The sequence below is a fragment of the Psittacula echo genome (assembly GCF_963264785.1).
Source record: "Psittacula echo genome assembly, chromosome: 1".
NCBI lineage: Eukaryota > Metazoa > Chordata > Aves > Psittaciformes > Psittacidae > Psittacula > Psittacula echo.
In genome coordinates this window covers 77,054,880-77,077,173 of record NC_137735.1, presented here as the reverse complement: position 1 = coordinate 77,077,173, position 22,294 = coordinate 77,054,880, and the positions used below count along the sequence as shown (strand labels likewise).

Below are 22,294 nucleotides of genomic sequence, written 5' to 3'. Positions count from 1 at the left end.
CTTTGAAGGTGGGCTGAGCATAGAAATCTGACGAAAGAGTGGGTTGTGCCCTTGATTGGAGGGAGTGCTTACATTCTTCTGAATGACTACATTTGCTAGTGCAGTACACAGCAGCAGCAACAGTGTGGTGCTCTGGGGCTCCAGCTGTGCCTGGCAGACAAATCTCCAGCTCGTTGAACATCTGCAAGACATATTTTTCATGTTCTGTAAATGAATGCTGCCTAACTGCACCAGGAAAATGGGCACAGGGGATTATCTCTGCATTGCTATGAGCGGAGGGGCACCTTGGGGCTTTAGATTGCAAGGTGGCAAGGAGCAAAAGCAACCTTTGCAAATCGCCAAGGTAGGATCATGAGAGAAAGATGTTATCAGTGTTTTGCTAACAGTTTGTTTTAAATATATACTGCTTTCAGTGAAATGGTTGGTGTGGGTCTTATTGTGATGCTTGTTTGAATGTGCTAACATGTTTTGCAGAGATTCTACCAGTGCTGATTATGTTTGTGTCAATAAAAGATTACTTCTTAGTAGTTTGCTAGCATTGCAAATATCATCTTAAAAGTCTGAAATAGTGAAATGATGTGTACCTTTCAGCTTCAGTTTGATTCGCTGTACGGTTTTGAATGCACTCGGCAAGCACAAAACTGAATCTCATATTAGGAAATGCTGTTACAGTCATCTATTTATGATACTTAGGCATAGAATAGATACATAGATACATTCTAGGCATGGAATAAATACAGCTTTATCATGAGAAAATGTTCTTACTATTTTGGGAATCCTGCAAAGCATTACACTGTGTTATCTCTTGTTTTGGAAAGTTATCCAGTCTTGGAAGCAGCTTTTATAGATGCCAAACATTCCCTCTTCTATTTAATGAGCAACACTAATTACTAATTATTAATTACTAATTACTGAACACTTCATAACTATTTTCATGTATAAAATGAGAGCAAGACAGACAGTAGAAATTCAGAATAAATAAAAAATAGGAATTGGCAACCACAAGTTGCAAAAATCATAGTTAAAAAGTAGTTTTGTTAAAAATCAATGCTCGCTCCATTGCAGCAGCTTCTCCATTGGTGCAACAATGAAGATTTGTCATGGTTATTAAGGCTTATGTAACTGTATGGAGCTGTATTCTATTCTACTAGACAAGAAAGACAAATTTTGTCCAGAGCTCAGAGGTCAGCAAAATACCACTGGATGAAATGATACTGGGACTATTCATCATACAGTGTATTCTGCCTTGTTAAACTGAGAGAGAGAGATTAAAATGTATCTTATCACCTTTTAGTATTTTGGTAGTCCAGCACATTGAGTGTTAAGCTTTTTGTATCTTGATGTAGTATTTTAAAGCAGGAGGTTAGCTATTTAAGCTCCAATTCTCTTAAGCTCTCAACTCATTTATTAATTAGTTAAATTTAATTTCCTGGGTCAGTTAACCTTTTCACAAATAGCAGTAAGTTACAGTAAGAAACAGTAAATTACCTTCTTTTATAAAAGATCCTTTTAGTTCCTGTGTCAAGACAAGAACATCTTTCATTACGATTTTCGATGATTGCCAGGCCATAATATTCATCATATTCAGTAACAGAGCTATGATTTATTGAGTGCTTGCCTTGTTTTTCTCATTACTGTTAGGTTTTTCATTTGTTTTGATACTTTGCAAGACTTGGGACTTATTTTCCTACTATGGGCAACTGTTGCTTTGTAAGTAAAGCCACTGATAACAGATGACAGTGGAATCCTGTCATCTAGTGAAAAATTGTAGCTAGAACTTAAAACATTGTGAGTAATGGTAAAAGGCAAGTGACCCTGATTACATAAAACCAAAAGTAAAAAGAACAGTAGCTTGAACACAAGATTCTGATTAAGCTTTAAAATGGAATACTAATATCCGAGACTGTGGACTTAAGTCTGGGTTTTGTTTTACCTCTTAAATTTGGGATTTGAGAACTTGATACATTATAACAGTTGTGCCTTACTTCTAAAGGGAAAATCCACCAGTGAAATATATCTAAATGTAGAAAAAGAATAATATGTATTTTTAGAAAAAAAAATCTCAAAGAAGCATGAGTTCGTTTTCTTGCAAATGATCCCAATCAAAAGGCCATGCAATATAATACTTCAGAACACCCTTTGTAAGAGTATGTGTGCATCAGCATATACAAGTGTTACAAGCATGGTGAATTGGGTGCTTTATGAGATCCAGGTCGCTCATTTCTCCATGCTTAAGAGTTGGTCAGGACCAGTAAGATTTGAAAACTGACACCAGCATCTGGCTGAAAACCTGAAACTCAGATTTGACAGGCTACAGCTTTCTCTGGGAATCACTCTGTCAGCAGCCTTTGCCATCCCTCCCAGGGAGCCAGGGCACTCTCAGAGGACACAGACATGGGTCTCCAGGTCAGATACCACTGTCAGATTGAGGCATCACAAGGGGGGGGGGGATGTGCAGCTACACTGTGTGTGACCTTTTCTGTGAAGACACAAGGTTTTCAGCTCTTACTCTGTTATCCATAAAAACAGAATCTAGTAACTCATGAGAGAATGAGGAATTGCTCAACTAGTGTATAACAATTATCCTACTGGCTCAAAAATCCAAAGGTTGTGTCCTAAACATAGTAAAAATTTGGTTTGGTTTTCTGGGCCTTTGGAGGGGGTTTTTGCAGTTCAAGGTTCAGCTTCTCCACTGATGTATACTAATGTAGCTCCATGGATTCAGGGAGGTCGTTGCCAATTTATACCAACCAAGATTTTGTCACAAGGGTGTGTTTCTGGTCTTGGTGTCTCAGCTTGCAGGAGCTGTGAAGGCTGCAGAGGCATTGTTCTTCCTGTTGCTGGCACAACCTGAGCAGGTATATCCCTGGACTGCTGCAGAAGGAAGCACATTCAGGCCCCAGTCACAAGCAAAGCAGTCACAATACAGATCTGAAAGAGAGAGGGATGTGAAACAGGGGGAAATGAGATAATCCATGAAAATGTCGCAAGATACAAAAATCCTAAAGTTACACTTATCTATCCTTTTGTTACTGGAAACACACTGTTTTTAAAGCTAATGAAATTAAGTTACTGCAGTTTGGTTTACACCTTTTAAAATACTGTTTATTACATTTAGAGAAAAAAAATTGTAAACTGTCTCTCCATTGCTTTTTGCCCAGCTCTTACAGCATATATGCAAGGAACATTTCCACTAAAATCAGTGAGAGTTTTGCCTGTAGTATGAAGTGTTGTCTTTCATTATCGTGGGAAGTGTTAACAGAGAGATAGAGACAAACCTTTTGCCTTCACAAGAAACATCTCAGTATTTTTTTTCCCAACAGCACAGAAACCAGGAAATTTTCATCAGCAAATAGTTTTGCATCCATTAAATTAGATTCAAGACATTTCAGTAATTCATTAGATGTGAGATTGCAACAAATGGAATTTCTTTAAAGTACTACAAAGAATCTCCTCCCTCCTTTTTTTTTTTAAATTTTTAACTTGTATTCAGAAACATAAATTTTGCAAACATTTGACATATTTTTGATAGAGGCATACAAACTGTTTAACACACCTCCTCCTCCCAACCCTGGCTCTGTACATCAGCTTACTTTGGTATGTCCACTAATGTTTTAAATACTTCATAAAAAATTCATTTTCAGTTAAAAAGATTTTAGATATTCTATATGCTGTTCACATATACCATAAAATCTATTTAGAATACTGACACATTGTGCTAAGAACAATATCTAATAAATCAATGTTATTAAAAAAAAAAAAAAAAAAAAGAGATAATCAGAACTGTAAAGCTGAGGAAACTGGTTGTATCAGTTGCACTGTGTATGCACCAAGGCACTAAACCATGTCAATATTGCACGGGTAGGACGACTTCCCTGAAGCAGGAAACAGCTGGGAAATCTCAGTACAACACTGACCCTAGATGGCTAAGAATTCAAGGTATATAACAGCCAAGTGACATGCTGTCCTTTCCATTTCCACTGTGAGATATATGAAAGAAAGCTTTTTCATGAATATCATAGATTTTTTCTTGTAAATTTATTTGCAGCTTTCAATTAAAAAAGATATAAAAACTATATGCACAAAATGTGGGTGATTTTCTGGACTAGCATTTGGAAGAAAGTCCTATGAGGTTTCCTACTAATACTTAACAATACCAGTTATTTTATATATAATGAAGCTATATTCTTTTAGAAGCACCTCTTTTGCAACAGGTAATTTAATGGAGTTGTCCTATAGATGATTTAGATTTACAATTCAGCTGTGATGTAACTCTATTAAATTATCTGGTTGCATTATTCTCATTTTGGTGTAAGGTTACTTACACCAAACAGTAATTTGATGAACTCATTGTAAAGTCAAAGTCTTGCTAATTTAAGTTCCCAAACTTACCCAAATAGTTCTAGTATTCAAGGGCTGTAAATCCCATGACTCAGACCTCCAAACAGTTCAAAGGAAATTCAGTCCTCTTTTCCAATCAGTAGCCTAAAGGTGAAAACCAATAGATGTTTAAAAATCCGTATGATCAATTTTTAGAAGAATAAAATAGTAACATTTCCCTTCCTTTAATTTCTACCATGTCAGTTTGCCAGTGTAGAACTACAGTTATAATGCCTATCCTCTAAAATATCAAGTTATTTGAAAGAACTTCATGGATGTTTTTTACCAATGTGATCTTGGCATTGAAAATTTTAGCTCTACTATGGACATTTTCTTATGACCAGTCATGCCAAATATCATGCAATTTTCAATTTTCTCCTACATGTTAATGGTAGTACTAATAGCTCCTGTGAAATAGTTTGGTAACTGAGAGTTAAGATCCAACGGCCTTAACTAGGCTGCATGCAAAATTCACACAGTTTGTGACTATTCTGCCAATTAATGAAATAGACTTCTGCTGCTGCTGTAGTAGTAGTAGTAGTTTTAGCTTTGACTCAGTAATTACTCAGATGTGAGAACTGGCTGCCTGGTCATTTTAGACTTGTGCACTTGTCCATCAAAATGCTCAGATTTCAATTCAAGTCTCAGTTTCGTCATTTTGGATTCATTGGAACCTGAAACTGAAAGACTTGGGAACAACCCGGACCAATGGTGTAAAAAGTTGATGTCTGAATACGATTACTTAATGCTGGATGTATACAGAGGTGGGCTTTGTTGTGATAGTTTGACTTCCTCCCTGCATCTACTTGAAATAGTTGACACATGCAGAACAACCTCAAGTGGCTTTCATCAAATTGACCTTTACATTTAGTCTAGTAGAAAAAAAAGGAAGAATAAGACATGGTAGTGCAGTTATGCTTTTGATCCTGAAGTAAGGCAAAGCCTGACACTGTCTTACATATGAGAGGTATGTTAGCACACAGTTGGTCCATTCACAAAGTACATCAAAGCTGCTGGGTTTTAGGAAACTTTTTCAAGCTCCTGTCATTCTCATACATTGTCACCATTGGCAGAAAAACTAGGTTAATAAAAGCTGAGATTCTGATCATTACATTCTAGTTGAAACATGATAAATATAGCTGTGTTATTCCTGTGCTCCTACTTAATTTCAGCGCTAAGTCACACGGATGAGTATAAACCATCAGTTGCAGAAGCAGGGGTGTTTTAGCTCCCCTGCTTGCATCTGCTCTGATAGCCTAGGAGCACCATGCTCCTAGTAAGATGAAGGTAACAGACTGTTCCGTGTTTCAGATCACATCCATCTTGGACTCGAAACTTTGGTGGCATCTGCTTCTGAAAATACACTCATTAATACATAGTCAAGTAGGATCTTACTAAGTGCTACTGTGTTTAAAATGAAGATGCTCAGCACGCTTTGTAAAGCACTGAGCTAAGATGACCCTGCTTATATTTCCTTATCTGTATCAATCGACATGTTAAACAGAATTTGAATCCAACTTCATGCATTAGCAGTAGACAGAATAAGCCATGTTTAAAATATGCTACTTGAACTCTGGCAGAAAAGGGAGGGAGTTTAGAGTTAACCTACATGATTTTAAATACAACTTGCCTTACTTGGACTGTATTTAAAACTGGTTGTTTAAATTTACTAGCTAATACATTTCCAAACATAGTTTGTTTTTGCAGCCTGGACAAACTCTTATTCTCAAATTCATTCTTCAGATGATCTGACACAGCTGGTATTTGCTGATATTCAGAAAATTCTGTACGGCATATTTACATATTCTTTTACATAAAGAGTTAGGTGGAAAACTGTGTTTCCATCTGTCTTTTATGAAGAGGATTTTGACTCCACCTTGACAAGCCTTGACCCAATTTAATAGCCATTTTGTACATGTTTAGATGACATACTTCAACTTCTACTTAAGTAAATGACAAAACTTTCATTGACAAACTGGGAAGAGGGGATATTCATTTATTCTGCAAAACAAAAGAACAAATTAAAGTTCCCAAAATCTAACTAAAATAGACCACTGCTAAATAACTGTTCCTGGAAATCTGCCTTTGCTAGTTATAAAAATAATGAGCAAAAAAAGATCATACAGCTTTACCAGCAAAGGTTTATATGTACTTCCAAAGCTTAAGGGTCTGTGTTTCAAACTCTTGCATACCAGCTATTGTGCCAGTGGAAATGTTTGGTACTAAAGTCCCATCTAGTTGTTTAAAAACTGCAGGCTGAACTAGCACATGATTGTATATCCTCTTTTGGATATAAAGAACTACCTACCAAGATGGTTTTGGCATGCTTTCCACAGTATTTAGGAAATACAAATATACTTTGGATACATGGTAGTATTAATTTCTGCTCATTTCCAATAGGTACTTTTCCAACTCTCATGCTCAGAGAGATTTCAATGGAATAGAATGAACAACATAATTCACACTGATTTACACTAAACAAGTTAAGAAACCCCAAACCAACAGTGTATTCCTACTAAATTAGATTATCTGCATTGTATAGAGCTTTGCTTCATTTTTTAGTTTCTTTGTTGGAAGCATTAAAATACACTGCATGACATTATTATATTTCATTGTTCTATATTTTGTGCTATTGCATTTTTATTGTGAATGTCAATGTAATAGCAAGACTTTTGACCAAGCTCACATTAAAATATCACAACAGAAAATGTTGTTGACTAAGCCCTTTAGGATTGTGTCAGATTGAGAGGATACAGCCAGCAATTTATGCATATCATGGAAGGGCTTTCTCCCAAATACAGACCTTGCTGTTCTTTATATTTACAGCAGAAATATTTATAGCAGAAATACTTCAAGGGACCATATTTCATGAGATAAATGCTTAGCACTCTATAAAAAGAGACTGATTTGCAGAGATAGCTTCAGCTTCAAGAGGAACAATTTTGTGCATGGAATTAACTATGGACAAAAATGGTAACATTTAGATTGCAACCAGTACTTACAAGCACTGTTCATTGGCTGGAACAAAACTGAAAGTTAAGAATAAAACCCTGGATATCAGCTTGAAGGTTTTAAATTTCAGATCTAATGTACACAAGTTACACAGCAGATTCTTTTTCCTTTTCTCTAATTTTTCCCATCTGTTCCATTTCATTAGAATCTGCAGTCCACAGTCAGTGTGGATGTTACGATGAGACTAATGTACATTTGGCCTGAAATACTTCAGCATGCACCAAAACGAAAGTGCTCTTTTTTTGGTTACCTGCCAATACAACATGGTGTTAAACATGAAAGCCAAAAATCTTCAAAACACCTCAGCACCTTGCTGTCAGTGGGGTACTAAGAACAGTGAAGAAGTGGCTGCTTTATTTGTTGCTTAAGTAGATGGCAAACTATAACGAAAATCTAGCTCTAAGCTCGTAAGAGCCAATGGGCTTACACCCTTAGCTCTCTATCGCGTGCTGCAGACATGGGCACAGCACAGAACCTTCTTTTCTTGTTTAGCAGGGAAACACTGTCTTCTTTTTAATTCCCCATAAATATAAGGTGGACTTGATGATCTTAAAGGTCTTTTCCAACCTAGTAGATTCTATGATTCTATATTTTGAATCCTTCTTTGTTTGGTATCTGCTCCCTACTTCTGGGGTAGGGCATCAAATGTACAGGTAACTTTCTGCTTCAAAAGAGTTATGTCATCCTGGACTGTGTAGCTGTAGAATCATTGTTTTATAAACTTGCATTTTGTAAGTGTATTTTAGAAATATGGTCCCATTTAGGAAGCTGGATGCTTTGGCTTTTGTAGGCTTGTTTTATATTACAATTCATTAGCAGATGAACTGGTGATGGGTCAAAACTACGAAGGAAATAGATAAGCTATGGTTTTCTATGCTGCTGGTTTCATTTGATATGTTCTCTAAAGCATAAACATGCCACGTATGGCATAAATTGCTACAATATTAGATTTCAAGAAAGTTTCTTAAATAAAAGATAATTCTGTCACTTTACAGTAACAGAAAGAAAAACAAATGGAATCAAAGTGGAACATAATTTGTAAGACCAAATTTTCCCTTCCTAGTACTCTCTGCCTAATAGAAGGAGTATCAGGATCTCCTTGTCTGCAGGGAAAGGTGGCAAAGCTTAATCTTTGTTTTAAAAACCTAACAGTTGAAATTGCTATAGTGGAAGCCTTAACAAAGGAGCTACATTTTTTCCCATTAACTCAATGGGAGCTTTGTCATTGACTTCAAAGAACAGAGGACTGGGCCTTAGTATGTACAATATAGTGAAGTTATTTAATTAGAAGCAGATATCATGAATAAAAATCCTCATTGGGAAAGTTGTAGCAGTTTTTGTTAGGGATCTACTTACTACTATTTTCTGTGTCTATCAGAAGTCATTCCCTTTAAAGGAACAAAAAACCCTTAGACTTCAGGGTATTCCAGTAACACTGTTACATAATTTAAGTGTTTTCAGGTTATTTGGTAATTTTACATTTAGTTTCCAAGCTATCTTGGAAGTCTTTGTAAGGACAAAGATACTCATTTGAGATGAAGACATTTCAATTTGCATATTCATAAAGGTGTGAAATAACTGCTAATAATAGGTACTACACTGGTGTTAGTAGGAACTAGAGGCCATTTATTAAAGGACTGTTAACATATCAGTGTAAGCTAAGGAGAAAATTTAGATCATGGACATACCTCTCAGTTGCAAATATTTATTGTTTGAAGGGGCTACCTGTAGCAGCGCTCTTGCTTTTTTTAACTGCAAGCAGACACACTTGTGTTGTCTGAAATAAGCAGGTATTTCTTAAATAATTTAGGTAACAGGGCTTTGCTAACTCACCTTATCTGTCTGAAAGCTCAGGCAACAACCATACAAGCAGCTCATCTGTAAGATTTGAAGGCTAGAAACCTCCAGGTTAGTACAGGAAGGAGGAAAGAGAGAAATTCCAGGCAGCTGTGGGTAGCAACCTTTTCAGCTGTGCCTGACCAAGTCAGACAGTACTTGTGTCGGCACACCCATCCTGTAGATACATCACTTTGGCAAGGTTATAAGGGTCTTGCAAAAAATTCTGCTTTTCTTCTAGAAGAAAAGCATCTATGTGGAGAATTATGCAATAGTAGTCATAATGTTTATCTATACCTGTATAATATTGTTTCCAAGATGTACTGCAATCAACAGGAATCATACCTAGAGTTTTATTAGCTTTACTGGTGCCCCACTGGTGCTCCTGAAGATACCATCTCTCTTTATCTCTCTAAATCCTTGTCTTTGCCAGACATTCTTGCTCTGCTTTCTTTTATTATTCTCCTGGTCATACTTTTATTTAAATAAACAAGTATCGCTACTTACTTAAGCATCGCTTTCAGTGAATTCACTGAAAATCGTGGGCAAACAATGACTCAGACTTCAAACTCTGTTACTTGGTTAGGATAGTGCCCATCACTTTCAGTGAACTTTCTTCAGACTGATAGAAATACAGGAAAATTTCTGCTCTTCATGAACTCTCTCATCACAGAAATCTGAACTATTACAGCTTAACAGATGTGGCTGAAATAGACTGACCAGCACTTTGTTCCACAAATCACTTTTTCCTATTTTGCAAAGATCACTTCAAAGGCTAGAGGATGCATATGCAAATAATCTGAAACGGGTAAATAGCTTTGTATATTATCATATATTCATAATGATCTTACTGTACACTGAAATAATACTTGAAGAATGGATAGATTGGCTAATAAGATTCTTCAAATTCAGAAAAAGCTGTCATTAAGCATGGCAATTTTAAGCTATTTCTAACATATAATACTATTTAATGCCTAAGATACTTAAAGAGGAGCAGCTATTTGACATCCATTACTGAAAAAAGCCCGAAGTTTCAGAATTGTTTGCCTTCCAAAACATGCGATACCTAGGAAATAGGAATGGCTTCACCCAAATTCTCAGCCAGTGGAATAAGTATGTTATGCTGATGAACAGAAAATGAGCCATTCTCAAACTTGGAAAGTTTATGCAATTTATGCAATAATACATAATAAAATCACATCACTGGTTTATGAAACAAAATGTTAAGAGTGCTGTCTCATGGTATCCATACTATTAGGCAAAGTTAGTCCTTAGATATGTTGTGCATATTTAGGAGAATCTATAGGAAGATAGTAGTCACTAAACTTTACTGGAAATCAGAACTAGAACACCACTTCCTTTCAAGCCCCAGATCATTTCAAAGTGAATTAGCAGTATGTCTTTATGTCCAGACTGAATAATCACCTTTTCATGATACTGACATTATTGATTATCACTAGATGGTGCTCTTATTCACAATCAACAAAATCATAGGTAAGCTACTGTAAAGACAGTTATACCTTAGAGAAATTTTGTTTGCTAGCTTTCATCTTTTCTTACTAAAGTTGCTAAGTATTGTTCAGCTTAGTACCTCCTGGATCAAATAATTTCAAAGTGTAGAATTAATACCTTCAAGATAAATATTTTTATAAAACAAGAATCACATAATATCAAGTTAATCTAAATCATTGTGTCAACTTGATAAATATAAATCTTCCTTTCAGTTCTTATTATTTCCCATATACAAATAGAATGCAACTTCCTTAAGGAAGGCTTCATAAACTCATACTAGGGTTTGATTTGTGGTTTCATAACACTATATTTGGGACACATTTTGATCTTTAAAAAGCCAGCTAACTAAAAAGGAGTATTTCAGAAGCCATGAAGAAAGAGGCAGTCATAATCCTTTAAAGAGAAAACAGAAAAATATTTCTGCACCTGTTTCATACATACTATAAACATTCAGTAGTGATATTACACATGACTATTGAATATATGTAGTGAAATAATAATAAAAAAAAATAGTTCATAACACACATTATATCAAACCTCAGCTCCTTCCAGCCCAACAGCCAGAATAGACAGGGCTGGGAGCCTTGGAGATGTAAGAAGTCTTCCAGGTCTTGTATTCCATTTAAACCAAATTTCAAGCTATATTAAAATGATGGTTTTTTTCTAAATTCCTCATTATTCTGCTTTTCCATCCTCTGCCTTCACTCTCAGCATTGACTTCAGTCTGTAACATCAGCTCTTCTAAAACCAGGTTATTTTACTAACCTAATGAAGAATAGACTCCCATGAAGTACACCAAATCCGAGAATGAATCCTTGAACAGTCAGGGTCCTGGAAATCTATCAGAGTTTTGCAGCTTAAGCCCATTTTTACTTGAATACTTTGAAATTAACAGATCAGTACAAGAGTGATCCAACTCATTTTTCCATGACTGAGTCTTGATTTGAAAGGTCCCGATTCATTTCCTAAATATGCTACATTTCGAAGTTATTTTCCACATTACCCAAAGATTTCTGATTTCATTGCACGATCTGTGACTACAAAAAAGGATTTGACTTCAAATCTCTTGTCATTCTACAAAAGCAAAAATTGCTCATACTCTGAGTTACAGTTTTCTTCCTCTGTACGTATAGGAACAGTGAAAAACAATCCAGTGAATCAAAATTTAGCAAGAGGACCATGAATGCCTCTTTTTCTACACTGGCAAGAACAGTACAAAGGGTACAATAATTAAGCCTGAAGAGATGGTTATCTTTGTGGCCCATCATTTTTTTAGCATTACTACATGAACAAACAGAGCACTGAAATGCGTGGCCTGAGGACAATGGTGCTCAGCCCTGTACCAGCCTTTTGGGTCATTCACTTGTTGTTGCCTCAAGGCCTAATTTGCATAAGAGGTCTGGAAAAGTTGCAGAGATAGGGAATTAGTACAAACTGATATTGGGTGCTAACTGACTCAAGTGAAAACTGAAGATGCATTGGTCTGTTCAAATCAGGTTTGAATTCAGGCCTTCTGGATTCGTGCGTCATCCAGCTCTGAAGAATTAAACCCTGGCATGGTTCATCAGCTGCAGGGTACTGAGATAGAAACAGAGAGGCAGAAATGGGATCATGTTTTAACACAATCTTCACTGAAACTGAAAAGGGTGGCTCTTTTCTAGGTTTTCTAGGCAACAGCATGGCAATAGAGCTTACCTAAAATGACAGCCAAACCAAATCTTTTCCCAAAACTTTTTACTACGGCTCTAGACCCAAACAATTTTTTTTAAAAGGCTGGAAAATATTAATTGTCCCATGCTTCTGTGCCGGTGTGTTCCATGAAGAACACGGAACAACTTATTTCAGTGATAGGATCAATCATGTTGGATGCACACACAGTGGCAGTCATAGCTATAGGAATTACCTGCTTCTTCAGTTCTATGGAGTGCCTCTTTCTTGCTCGTTATCCAACTAAAAAGCTTTTTCTAATAAGTTTCCATCAGATCATTATGATTAAGCCTTCAAATGAGACTTACACTGTCTGGCATCAACAGCTTTCAACAAGCATAATATTTTTAGTAATCCACAGATTCTGGGACTGAGTGTAATAGCTGGAGATCTTTGGTCTGCACATGGTCAAAATGCTATATGAATAGGTTTCTTTGTGATTGCCAGTTCCTTCTATGTCAGACTCTTGTATAGCTTTCTCCTCACTGGGAGAGGAAATGATATGCTACAAAGTCCTCTCTGGTTTTTATAGTTTCACATTATTACAGAAAGCAGCGTTCCCCCTTAGGGATTCATATAATCTCATGTTATACCTATATGTCACTTAAAGCAAAATTTATACATTGGCCCAAGTGAGTTTAGTTTTATTCAAAAGCTTCCTTGAACTTTTTTGGTTTCTTTACATTTGCAAGACACTCTCAAGCCAGATGATATTTACATGTGCTTGGGTTTCATCTTGGCTATTTCATTTGGCTCCCTTAGGACTTGTGTACCTCTAGTTTCTCCATTATTTTAACACAATTAGTCACAATCTAAACCAGTATCTTAAATACAGATCCTGCCACAACTGCACTTGACTGGTCAGAAATACATCTGAAATACTGCTTCACTTGGACTGAACAAAAAGCTAAGGACTTTTTAAGGCAACACCCTTTCAGCAGCAAGCCCCAACTCCATCTTCCAGCTAACAGTGGTTATTGTGAAGCAAGTATGTGTCTGTCAGATGTACTGAAGTTGTCCTTGTTGAAACTTTCCATCTCCAGACCCCTCCTTTTTTAAATGCAGAAAGCTTTGCTGCACTCCTATGGCATCAGTCATAGATAAATAGAGTAAAATATATGCTAAGTGCATGTGGAATACAAGGTGGAGGACATGAGGAGAGAGGTTGGACTTGGTCTTATCTTTATTCGCAGAAATTACAATTAATGCCTTTATTAAGGGTCTTTCTTCAGGCACAGAGGATGACACAGATTTTACTTCAACATGCAGGGTGCTGCTTTCTTCCAAGAAAAAAAGAACTGGAAAGCAATCTCCTCTGATAAAGTGACATTAAAATGCTCTTACTGTGTTTTCTTTAAATTAATTATTAGGCTTAAGCTAATAAGAAGAAAAGAGGTAAGTTTCAGGGCAAAATAATAAAGTGAGAAGGAAACTGGACACTGATTCTGACACTGAATTTAACTTATGAAGGTGCTGACCTGTGATATCTGTTCTAAATCTACACAATCCTTAAAAAGCATGCTTGCCAGAGAAACTTGAGAGATACCAACAGTTCATGTAGCAGAAACTTTCCCTCAAAATTATATTAGTAAGAGAAGTGTCTGCAAAGTTGTAAGTCTTCTGCAGCAATCTGAGTCAGATTATCTTCTTTTAGGTGAAAAAGAGCAATGTAGATTTCTACATTCCTATTCAGCTGCTTAAAATGCCACTCTTGATCTTCAGTTGATTTTTAAATGACTCCTTACATCACCAATATGCTGAAATTTGTGTCTGACTAATGGTTTCTTAGACAGCTATAAACAGTGCCATGAGAAAAGGTGCTACACCACCAATCAATTTTCAATGTACATAGTAATATGACTCACAGGGAAAGCTCTTGCTCAGGAGACAAATACAAAATTACATGACATCCACTTAAATGTCTCTTCAGTTTCCAGCTATGCTTCCACAGATTCCCTTTCTAACCTCTACTCCTGTTATTTGGTGCTTGGCATTTGGAAGGCTGACTTTGCCATTACCACAGGTTCCCTAACACTTGTTTGAACAATTGCTCATGAATACCATGCTGTCATATTGTCAGATGTTCCTTCAGATTATTTTTTCTTTCACAAATAAGCTCTGAAATCAGCACAATGCATATGAAAGAAGAAGACATTTCAATGTGATTTCAATTTCTTCTTCTGTTTGTGTCTCATGTCTTTGAGCTTGTATTTGACCTTTGTTGGAAGTTGAAGCACTTTCATAAATTTAAAGGGAAATACTAGATGGAGGCTTTTGGTTTTGTAGCTGCCAGAGCCTTATTTCGGAAGTATTTACAAAAAGTGCCTCTTCACTTTGTACAAGACACAGTTGTTTGTTGCTTTCTTATCTGATCTGGCACAGTTTTTGATTTATACATACTAAGGTTACTTGGAGGTTCCATATGGACATAACAATGCAACTGAGTTAACCTATCATTTAGCATGTGAAAAAGATGCAGGATATCTTGTAGCAAAGTTGGAGCAACAGTAGCGACACAAAATGAAATGGAATGCTGTTGTCCTAAACTAATATAACTAGGGCTGTCAAAAAATATTCTGTAGCTCTGCTGGGGTGAAATAGTCTGATGGCAAATAGACACTTTATAGCTACATAATAACTCATCCCATTCAAGAAGATTAACAAATCCTTAGAGTGAGCAGCTCCTTTATGTGCATTTATATTTTCCAGAATCATAGAATCATAGAATAGTTAGGGTTGGAAAGGACCTTAAGATCATCTAGTTCCAACCCCCCTGCCATGGGCAGGGACACCCCACACTAAACCATGTCACCCAAGGCTCTGTCCTACCTGGCCTTGAACACCGCCAAGGATGGAGCATTCACAACCTCCCTGGGCAACCCATTCCAGTGCCTCACCACCCTCTCAGTAAAGAATTTCTTCCTTAGATCCAATCTAAACTTCCCCTGTTTAAGTTTGAACCCGTTACCCCTTGTCCTGTCACTACAGTCCCTAATGAATAGTCCCTCCCCAGCATCCTTGTAGGCCCCCTTCAGATACTGGAAGGCTGCTGTGAGGTCTCCACACAGCCTTCTCCAGGCTGAACAGCCCCAACTTTCTCAGCCTATCTCCATACGGGAGGTGCTCCAGTCCCCTGATCATCCTCGTGGCCTCTGGACTTGTTCCAACAGTTCCATGTCCTTTTTATGATGAGGACACCAGAACTGCACACAATACTCCAAGTGAGGTCTCACGAGAGCAGAGTAGAGGGGCAGGATCACCTTCGACCTGCTGGTCATGCAACTTTTGATGCAGCCCAGGATACAGTTGGCTTTCTGGGCTGCGAGCGCACACTGCCGGCTCATGTTCATTTTTATATCGACCAACATGTTTGATACAGCCAAGATTATCCTGTACATTTGCATGAGCTTGTTGCTTTTGTTATTTTTAGAAAATTCTTTAAGACTTATGATCATTTTAACATCTCAAAAAGATTTGAAAATCTTTTTTTTTTTAGTCCCATAGCATTTTTCAGTTATCTTTCTTAACCCTTATTTCTATGATTTATAGTTTTGGAAGAAGAGACAAAAGAACAGAAACCGTTAATGACTTCAGGTTCTAACATTTATTTCAATCACAGTGTATATGCCACAGCCATATCTCTGTGGCAGAAGTTTCCAGAAGCTGATGAAGCCATGCTAGAAAAACTGTAGTGCATATTCAACACAGCCCAGGGGAATATAAAAAGGTTACATGGCAGAATATGACTGTAATTTCGGATAACAGGTTTTCAGATTGTTAAGTTTTCTAAATATGAATGTTCGATAGCAGCAAAATCAGGACTTAATTTAACCTAATTAAGCAAATAACATTTTGTCCTAGGCTTTGTTCCAATTAATTGACTTTAACATTTACATGGAAGTTTAGTGAAACCATAATGCACAGGAACTGTGATGTTTTTAAAAGATAAAGCTTTTTATATGTGCTCCTCCATAAACATATCTAAGGTAGTGACACTTTCACACGTCAGTTCCTTGTCATCAGGAAAGGGAGACGCATCCATACGTCTGCTATGTGTGACTAGCTCACTACATTTCTGAGCAATGCATCACCTAATGGAATTTGCAACAGTGGTGATATTTGTCTGTCATACTTAGTAGTATGATTCTATAAATAAATTCTATGTTAAACCTAAAAACTGAGAACAGTTTTTTTGTGTGCAACAGACACAAATAATACCACTTCAAATTGTGATTTCGTTTTTCAAGCCCCTTCCTTCTTGACAAAAGGAGTTGCTACTGAGGAGTAATCCTAGCAAGGATTAGGGTACCTGGGGTTTCTGCAGCAATTTCACTTCTAAAAAATCAATTTGCAGGAGAGAGACTGCTTTTAGTGTCCCAACCAAATTCCAACTCGCGCCTACACCCCAATTACATTAGCTACCCTGTAACTAATATCCCTTTCCTCTTTGAAAGTTTTGTTAAGAAAATATTACTTTACCTCCTAGAAGGCACACATAGTATGGCTGTTGCTACAAGACTGCTCTGTCTCATGTATGTGCAGGCTGCAGCCTTCTGTGCATATAACTGCATCCTTGACTTAGCCAACACGTCTTAAAGCTGGCACAGATTTTGGCCAAAGATCATTAAAGTACTTGAGAATCTATCTAGGATGAGAGATGCCATACTATGCTTGTGTTAATACGTAATAATAATACTTCAGAGGAAGATAATTACATAAAATTATAGAAGATGTATGCCAAAGACCTGCTTGAAACAGTACTCCAGTGTCTTATACTAAGAACTGTAAAAAATGGCAGCATTAAAAAACAACTGGCTCTTTCCCAACTACATGCCTTTTGTATTTCCTTAAAAATTCAATCTTTACAGTTTCTGAATAATGCAGCTATTGTAACTCAAGGACGCTCCCCTGCTGGTTTTGATTAATTTATTTTAACAACACAGAAGTCTGCTGTAGCTCCTCTGCTAATAGAAATCCGTGTTACAAAGAATTCTGTTGTTGCCACTTCTCTAATAAGCTACAGTGTCAGGGTTAAGAGCTAAATGGATGGCAATACAACTTAAATAGTTCATCTCGGCTTGTGCATATGAATTTAATATCAGGGGGGTTTTCTCCCTTCAACCCTTAGCTAGTTTATAACTCTATTCTTATTTCCCATCTAAGTAACACATCCAGTGAACTAATTTAATTTGTATGCAATGACACCGGTTTCACATATTTAAAAGGAGTAAATTGAAAAAAATTTACCCATGGCTATCATTAAAATTTATTGTGAGTCTATTTTCCTTGCACTATCAGATACTGATATCTGGTTCTTAACTGGGTTACAGCTTTCATTAAAATTTGAACACATTTCTGGATATTCCGGATTGCAAAGTGATCCCACCCACAAGAGGAAAAACCCAAGTAATCCCAAATTTTGGAAGTTTAAATTTTTTTGCATGTGTTACTAGACAAACTGTTATTTACTAGTTGCAGAGCTAATGGAAGAAGTTTGGAAGGACCACAATCTGAGAACAAATTGCATAGTGAAGGCACAGTTTCTGTGGACAGAGATTGAGTAGACGTACAGCACAGCTCCTATTAAAGTAACAGTGGTTTTCAGAGGTTACAGAAATTGTTGAAGCGATTTTTGACATGTAGATAATTTTCCCAAATTCTAAGAACATGCAAACACTCCAGCATTCAAGTTGTATGATGAGTTTTGGGAATCATACTTTAATAGAAATCGCTGTGTTAGCTCTTCTCTTTACAATTACATACTCTCAAACTGTTTTCATTCCACATAAATATTAAATACTTTTTTGTTTAAACTCTTTTATGTAAAATATTAACTCAAATTAAATTAAACAATTCTCAGGCTGTGTCTGACAGATTTCTGGTAAACTAGCTGCTTGTTTGACACGTTGCATGTGTAATTTCAACAGTAACCCTATGTGTAAGCGTATATACAGATGCTTTAGGCTAACCTTAAACAACGTTCTATAGCTATGAACGCTTTTGTAATCCAAAGAAAGTAGGTAGGCTTTTTATAACTATCAATTCCTGGGTTATGGAGAATGCCTTCAAATAGAAATGGAAAGAGGTTTATCATTACAAACAGGTCTCATTCCCTTAAAAGGAAGTTGTTTCTTTTTTCTTCTGCTTCTTTGGAGAACTGGCTACAAACTACGAATGGTTATTGTATGACTCATTTGAGAAGAATAACTGCAGTGTAAAAAGTTCAGAAAGGATTTTAATAAAACCAAACCAAATTATCTTCTGTTTTTGGCAAGATAAGGATAGTTTTAAAGAGAAAAATACTAAGTTTTTCAGTATTCTGTAAATCAACGTGATACTGTAGAGTTTTAAAGGGAAAGGGAAAAGGTCAGGAAAGAATAAAACATTTACTCCTAGTTTCAGTTCCATAGATGAGGAGAAATCTCCTTTCATAAGCAAGCTTTACGTTTACTTTATTCTGGTCTGGCCTGGAAGTGAGCTCCTGCATTCACCAGTGCAAAGCATTGACTGTCAAAACCACAACACAAACCTGGAAAACACTACTCAGTTTAGGTATGCAGAGATAACGCGACTGCTACTGCACCCCACATACTTCAGCTACTTGGAAATTCCTCAAACCCACAACACTAAGGCAAACTGTTCACAATAAAAAAAATGTTTCAAATAAAACAACATTAATGACAGAAGCAGCTATGTTGTGGGATTAGAGACTGTAAATTCTATAAGTACGTATTGTAGCATTATTCCCTGCATTGCTTTCCACCCAGTGGCTTAAAGATGGCCAAGCTGGGGCAGAAAAAAGGCCCTTTGCATCTTAAAAGTTCTGTCACGATTCCGTATTTGAAACTTTTGGCATAATGAGCTGAATGAGGTAGTCTCACACCCTCTAGCTCTTGCTGACTGTGCCATTCAAACAAGAGGCTTATCATGAAGTAGAGGGCAGTATTCAAGTACCCACCCCTTAGTTTTTACAATGTAACATGAAATCAGATCTCCAACATGCCAATTAAAGACCTGCTTTTCTGTGTTCTGCAACCCTCAAGTACACTATCTTTCATTTACAAAAGGAAGAAAAACTGATGTTATGTCTCACAAACCTAAGTTTTAATAGGGTTTGTGATTGTTAATGGTAGGAATGTGCATAGAAAAAGTGCATGCTAGTTGGTGTACGTATTTTCAAGATGCAGTAGGTGGCTGAGGGATGCTGACTGTTTAGCAAGCATTCCATGCAAGACTGGAGAAAATGCAAAATTTTTAAGTTCAGTGCAAGCTGTTAACATATTGCTACTCTAGCAGGGGAACTTGTAAATAATCATTTACTTTTTCCTCAGAGCACATACATTATAAAGGAATTTGCTGCGTTCCCCTCTTGTAGTCAAGACATATTCTGTGTTCCCTTAAACTTCAAAAAACCGTGATGTGGTTTACAGAACCATAAAATCACAGAATGGTTTGGGTTGGAAAGGACCTTAAGATCATCTTGTTCCAATCCCCCTACCATAGCCAGGGACACTTCCCACTAAACCATGTCGCCCAAGGCTCTGTCCAACCTGGCCTTGAGCACTGCCACAGATAGAGCATTCACCAGTTCTTTGGGCAATCTGTGCCAGTGCCTCACCACCCTCACAGTAAAGAACTTCTTCCTTAGATCTAACCTGAACTTCCCCTGTTTAAGCTTGAACTCAGTTTTCAAAAGGCCCAGTAAGTTTTTTGTGGGTTTTTTGTTTGTTTGCTTGTTTTGGAGGTTTTGTTGGGGTTTTTTTTTGTTTTTTAATAATTTCTCATGCTTGTAGCATTATGGAACATTGAAGGCTGAAGGTAATACAAAGCGACCAAGTGGTTTCAATGTCAGTTTCACATTTGGAAAGCAAAACCAGGACAGTATTTTGGCAAGACTGTCCATGTAGCTGAATTCACATTCTGAGGAAGTTTAAAGGAAAAGGCTGAACATGTCAAATTGTCATGAGACTCAGTGCATTTGTATGTTCTTCTGAATATACGTAGAATATAGTCTTCAAAGCTAAGCTTTACAAGAGCAAAATGTTTCAAAGCCCTCTCCACCCCCCTTCCACCTTGCTAATGTTTGATCATTTGAAACAAGGTTCATGGATGTATCACAGATGTATCACAAGCACTCAGTTTTTTGCAAACCCAAGAATCTTGCATAGCTTCAGATGACTCTATGCTTCTCAGCACAGCTCCTGCTATACTGTAAAGGAAGCCATGCATTGCTGATGCTTTATGAGGTACTTTGATAAGGAGAGATCTACAGTTGCAGCCATAATTTACCATTGCAGTAGATTGTGGATTTTTAGAATTTGGATATTTTAATGGATTTTAAAAAAACATATATTTTGCAGATCTCGTATTTAAAAAAATGTATGGCTCAAACTGTTGTTGCTGCTACTACTATCCCACAGTGCTGTTCAGTGTGGGGACCTATAAGGTTAGTATCTGGGATAGAAGGGCAAGGGTTCTGCTGCTGGAAACGGGAGGCCAGGTGGAACAGGAGACTTCCTTGTGCCTATCTAGTGCTCTGCGTGACAGCAAGGCGGGTGATATTGCAGAAGACTGTAAAAGAGAGCCTGTGCTGCTTTTAAAGATCTATCCTGGACTGGTTGCCAGGGAGGGAGAAGCCTGGCAGCAGACGGCACAATAATTCAGTTGAATTCAATTAGAGTGCATCAGTAGAGCTAAGTGAACTATTAAAATAAACAGGCCCCCTAAATCAGAAATGGGCATGATGACCATAGAAATCAGAATCTTCACAGATGTGCTTTATAGTATATTAGGTTATTAGTGCTATCTAACATAAGCTATTGCACTGCACAGTTGCAAGCAAGCTCAGGACATAATTATGTTCGCTCACCTTGGCTCATCTGACATTGGTCATTTTTCAGGATCCATAACAAGCAGAGATGCACCAGTTTCCTAGAGAGACTGAGGAGCTGCCGCCTTAGTTTGTGGATGAAAGAAAAACAGAAGCAACAGCATGAGAGAAAAGGAATGTGAGCAAACCCTTCCTTTCCTTCTGCTGCGGACTCCTGCAGAACACCTGCAGGCAGGGCAGTGGTTGCTCTGGAAGAACAACTCCAGATTTTTAAAATATCCTAACCAAACCACTGGCCAAGATATAACCCTCATCGAGTAGAAATAACCAAACAGTCTACTAACACCTTCAGATGCTCTGGATCGTTTTTTCTTCTAAGTGTTTACTAATTGAGAGAGATATTTTTTTAATGAGAGATTTTCTTATCTAAAAGGAAGCATCCTGAGCATTTACTGAAGACTGTAGATTCAATTCGTTCAGAAGTAGTATATGTATTCATTAGCAACCAAATACCTGATTTTAATTTATAACATGCATTGCATTTGATACTAAAGCTAGAGATTTGGGAAGAAACTGGGCTTAAGTGGAAAAAGTACTGCTTTTAACTGAGGTAACTGATGTTTTTTTGAACAATGTAGGAGTATATTTTCCTACTGCTTAGACTTCTTTTGTTTGATAGGGGATTTTGCAGATAGTTATGTCTGAGTGAAAAGTCACAGTGAAAAAATATATATTGATACATGAGAGTAGTAAAATGAGCATGTCAAAAAGGTTTGTGCAGGAAGCAGCATACATTTTGCATCTGGAGAAAAATATTCCAAAGGAAGTGTAGCAATAGTCTATAAAAAAACGTTACCTCAAACTGTTCTGGACTTTGCAGTTGAGTTCCCCTTTCCTTCAAAGGTTCAAAATGACCAGCTTTTGCAAAGCAGAGTTCCCAAAGCTTGTAAAAGGGCAATGGTCTAGTTTATATTTTTCCAAGTGCTAGAAAAAGCAAAGCAAGTTACTGACATTTCA

At 37.0% G+C, this 22,294-nt stretch overlaps 1 protein-coding gene across 1 annotated transcript in view; it reads left to right on the top strand.

Moving 5' to 3' along the window:
- Positions 1-214: 214 nt before the first annotated feature.
- SYNPO2 (synaptopodin 2) overlaps positions 215-22,294 on the top strand; it is a gene marked incomplete at both ends in the record, with an annotated part of 65,336 nt that continues 43,256 nt past the window's right edge. The window contains one exon of the mRNA XM_080625887.1: positions 215-343. Coding sequence (XP_080482013.1) covers positions 215-343 — 129 coding nt within the window. The remainder of the gene's footprint in view (positions 344-22,294) is intronic.